The sequence below is a fragment of the Telmatherina bonti genome (assembly GCF_933228915.1).
Source record: "Telmatherina bonti genome assembly, chromosome: 13".
NCBI classification, from domain to species: Eukaryota; Metazoa; Chordata; class Actinopteri; order Atheriniformes; family Telmatherinidae; genus Telmatherina; species Telmatherina bonti.
Window position 1 is genome coordinate 16,122,655 of NC_136611.1, and position 5,026 is coordinate 16,127,680.

Here is a 5,026-nt window from a genome sequence, read left to right on the forward strand (position 1 = left end):
AATACACATGAGAGTGATATAATTGTTTTTGTTCTGCTGCATTGTAAGACTCAAATAAACAATTAAGACTGTTGATTAAGACTGTCATTTCATGCAGATGGTAATCGAACAGCACCTGCTTTTGAGTCAAGTGGGAAATGTGTCGAAGGTGTTGTGTAGCAGTAAGAAATTGAGCGAGCTGATCTTTATACAGCCTGAATAAGATGTGGCGAACAGGAACTTGTAAACCTCCTGATTACTGTCATCATGAGTTGAGGATATGCCAGTGGATATCCGCAAGGATGTTTTTACTGAGTCTATCAGATGTTACCCATCAGCCTTTACAGGTTATTGCCTCCACCTCACGATAGCATGGTGGAGCTAAACAGGTTAAGAGATTTTCATACATAATTGAGAGCAAAGTCAGAACAGCCTTACAAGGCTAAATTGTCACGGGAGTCAGACATTTCGCTGGATGGTGATGCACTAAATAAACCCAAACATTTTAGATGATCTCATCAATAGTCATTCCTCTAATCATTGGCTAAGTCACCACCGTCCATGCATCAAATGAGCTATTAATGATTTTGGTTTCCAAAGAAGCTCCAGGTCACAAAACAATTGTTAGTCTATAGTGTAAAGAAACACACACACACACACACACACACACACACACACAAAAAACCAAGCATTCTTGCTTCTTTGCTCTAGCCGCAAAGAGTTTGCAGATACTGAATCTAACTGTTGAATCTACAAGTACATAATGCTTGCAAAGTAAAGTTGGCGAATGTTTTTATTTATTCTTGATGTACATCTTTGCTTGAACAAAAAAAAAATGCATTACACATGGTCATCTTTAAAAATATTTAGTTTTAAGTAAATGCTTTGCATCTATATCTATCTATCTATCTATCTATATATATATATATATATATATATATATATATATATATATATATATATATATACACATACACACAAATATAGGTATATATTTAAGGATGTAATATATAGTTTAACATGTCATATTCATTAGTATTTGTTATTGTCAGATCTGGCCTACGTATGGAGTCTCAGATATGTTTTTGTTGTTTTGACTACCCAGTTGAATATTGGTTTCATAAGTTAAAAGATAGTTCAATAATTCATTCTGGTAAATGTTCTTAAAATAGTAGTAGTAGAATAGTAGAAATGTGATAGAATGGTTGAGTTTTACACAAGTATACAAATTATTTTCCAAAAGGAACAGTACATAAAGGCATTCAACCTTCAACCTGTAATATCAGGCTGCCTAGTCAGAATATTTATGTCTTTTAAAAATTACTTTTTGAATTTTAAAGAATGTGAAAGTCTTTGTCATAATTTAGGCATAAAAGGCCAACAACACACTGAGATGGAAATTTTTAGTACTCAAGCAATTGAATAACATTCTTCAGCGTCACAGTTATTTTTTATCATATTTTGTTTTTGTCACCCTAAAACTGGTGGAAACTTCAGGATTTTCTACATTAACGGCACACAAACTGCAGGCAAAAGTTCTTTTATATTAACACTGGTTTGGTTGTTTGACTCCCCGTCAAACTGTTATGCAACTTACAAGTACAGTTCATTCATTGTTAAGGATTTAGAAACAAACTCATTTCAATAACAGAAATGTACATTTTAACCCAAGATTGTTCACCTTGAACAAAAGGTGTAGATTCAGCTTTTTGCTGTAGTCTATCTGTTTGCAGTCAAGTAATCCAGCAAGAACTAGCTTTTCTGGAATTTTCTCTTTGTCTGAACATCAGGCTTCTCTGCAACAAGCTTCTCTGCTTCTTTCCTTTACCAGTCAGGGAAACTTATTCCTCTTTTAATGTGAAGAAATGGCCTCTCTCTGCTCCCTTGTATCCATCAGTCTGTGTTGTATGACTTCAGTGTATTGTGGTGGTTGCTCCCAGCTCCATGTGCAATCCGGGGCCCCTGAACTGTCTGGGTTGTACAGTGGAGGAGCCAGAATAATCACATTGTCCCCTCTGTCAGCTGCAACAGCTACATCAGGCTGGTGATCAGGACGGATTTGTCTTCTCTGGGACTCCTCGTAGGATGGAGGAAAGAAGCTTGGTCTTCTCCTGTGGAGACACAGAATAAATTAGCTTTGTTTTACAGTCACTGAGGACATTTATCAACAAATAATAAAAAGGAAAAAAATGTGAATAAAGTATTCAATTTCAATATTTTAAAAAATCTAAAATGCTCAGAATCCCTTTTTATTAAAAAAAAAAACAAAAAACAACATTTTGGTTTGTCAGTGAACAAAATAAAAGAATATATAGAAAGAATTAGTGCCAGTGCAAACAGGTCTCTTCACCTTTCAATAGTGAAGATTTGGATGTCACGTCTTCTTCTCCGGTACATCTTGCTCCTCATGCTGTGACAGAGGTTCCAGAGGACCCCGACTAGCATAGCCGAGATGCCCAAAATAATTGTGCCACATATGAGAAAAGTTTTCAAAGTGCTGTCAGTCTGCAGGGTAACCAAGTAGCTTCCAAGGCACATCAAGGCAAATCCCACAGCAGGTAAAAACATGCAGCTGAGGGACAACAGCTGTGACTTCTTCACCATCATGATTGCTGAGGATATTAGTTGTTGCAGCTGTTTACAGGTCACCTTTTCTTCGATTTTCTGCCCTCTGATGAAGTTTTGATGACAAATTTAAGGATGACAAGGATAAAACAAACACCAGCAAATTTGTCTGCAGTAGAGAGTGTGAAAGTCACACTAAGCTGCCCTTGAGACATAAGGTGAAGTAGTTCTGAAGTTCCCACCTCCATGGTTGTTTATTAACAGTATTAAGTAGGGGTCACAAGAATGAGAGGGATAGTGCTTGTGATGAAGCAAAAACACAGCATGAGAAGCTCCAATGACACGACAACAGACCATAGTTTGCAGAAAAGTTTTATTTTGCATGTCAAACTGATGGACTTGATTGTGATTCTAGATTTTGAAGTCTGTGATCAGAGGTCTGACAGTCACTTGCATCTGAGGTATTTCTGAGATTGCTTCAAATATTTCATTTAATGTTTGTTTCATTTCTACATTTCTTTTACATCAAGCAGATCTCCCAGAATGAACTGGCAGGGGAAAAAGTAATTACCTGCAAAGGGTCACATTTATATTATAAAAAATGCTAAAAACCTGCAGCAGCTCACGTTTGAAAAAATAAGCACAGTTTTACTTGTCTTGACAAGAACTAAATATTTTTTTTTACTGATCTTAATGTATATCACTGTAAGGGTTTTTAAATGTATGATTAGTGTGGTTTTGCTCTTTTGTTTGCTTTGACACAACACAATGCACAAGTCACGAGATCATTTTGCAATAAACCTGTTTTAATTAACAGGGACACAATGTTGTGCACAAAAATCTAAATTAGCATCACTTAAAATTGGAAAGGATTTCCTGACCAGTTGGGTTATTTTCATGCTTGATTTTTCTGTGTTTAACTGGATTAATTTTCAAGTGTTTGTATGAGAAAATCACAATTATCTCCATATCCATTTACTTAATTTTTTTTCTACATACTTATTGGTGTTCTGCTATTCTATTTCTCCTTTCCTTCTTCTACCTGTTGGTTTGCAAAAGCCGTTCACTGAATTAGGTTTCTGGTTGCCATGAACTTTGGTCTTACAGCTTGTTAAAAGCTGTTATGTGACTTCTTAAAGCGTCTTTAAGTCTAAGAAGTCTTAAAGACTTCTTAAAGTCTTGCAGCTTGTTAAATGTGGTTATGTGACTTAAAAAGTGACTTCCTCTTTGCAAAAAAAATCCACATAAAACGTCAAAATGGGATGTTTTTTTTCCCAACTTTCTGTTGTTCCCAGAATATTCTGCAGCAGTCTTTGCAAAACTAATTTATAACATCATATTTACACACACACTTAAAAAAAGACAGCAGATATGTTTTATCCCCGCTGCCTTTTCACCCCAGACTACAATTACTTAATTTTTGTTTATTGATCAGGAACTTCATAGGTGATCGTCTTACTATTTTTGAATGGTGCAGTTATATGAATGAAATCCTCCACACCCTCTCAACACATCCAGTGAATGCTCCTGCTTTATGCACCTTATCAGTGTTATCAGCATGAAACTCAGCTTGGGTAGTATTTTGATATTGCACCATGGGCAATGTTTTTCAGCTGGTCAACACACCCTTGTGGCTGATATTCACATAATAAATGGTATATATACTGATTTTTATACATGATTTATCAAGAAATAAATCTTAATACTGGCAATCATTTGTGGTAAGCAAACCTGTTAATCACTTGCTGAAGCTCACATTCAGCAGCCCAATCTATCATAAATCCCTGAAGTGACAGACTGTGGTGCTCTCGAAAAGAACTTTACTCTTTTTGAAGATGTTAATAATGACTGAAAGATATTTTCTGACTGCTTTATCTTTAGTAGTGCAATCTCATAATGTCTGGACTGATACCAGCTGACCTGTTGGAACAAATAAACTGAAGTATTTAAAACATGAAATTTTTACTGTCTGCACAAAGCAGTTTGTCAGCAGATAAACAGAAACAGGTCTCATCTGGTTCCCCTGGGAATGTAGAAGTGCTCATGGGGATTCCAGTGTTGGTTTCATTACAACAGTTCCTCTGTAGGTGAAAAAATCCTATCTCAAAGTGTTTTACTGCTTCCCACTGGTGACTCCTTTTTATTTATTTAAAATTGTTGTTCGTGAGTGTGTGTTTTGAAGCCTGTAATAGCTATGTTGCTGGGAATGACGGTATTTGATATGCACCTCTTTGGCAAACTTTGGAAAGCCACGGGAAAAAAAATGATTGGCGTCCTCATGAAGAACAAAGTTGCTAAAATGATCTCTATTATTGTTACAGAAGTACTATCATTGCAATAAATTGTAGCAGTAGAGTATTGTTAAGAGAGGACAGATTATGCAGACTCAGACCAGTGATACTGTAAAGTCGTAAACATATAGTATAATCTTAAGAAGAACTTTAATCATCTGTCATACTATGAGCCTTTGGAGCTCCATTCA

General features: G+C 35.9%; 1 protein-coding gene across 1 annotated transcript; it reads right to left on the minus strand.

The window, feature by feature from the left end:
• Nucleotides 1–1,831: 1,831 nt before the first annotated feature.
• LOC306764460 (uncharacterized protein) lies at nucleotides 1,832–2,586 on the minus strand (the record flags this gene model as incomplete). The annotated part of the gene is made up of 2 exons (XM_079251634.1): nucleotides 1,832–2,090; nucleotides 2,330–2,586. The coding sequence occupies 2 exons, from the start codon at nucleotides 2,584–2,586 to the stop codon at nucleotides 1,832–1,834; spliced, it is 516 nt and encodes a 171-aa protein (XP_079107760.1).
• Nucleotides 2,587–5,026: the final 2,440 nt, after the last annotated feature.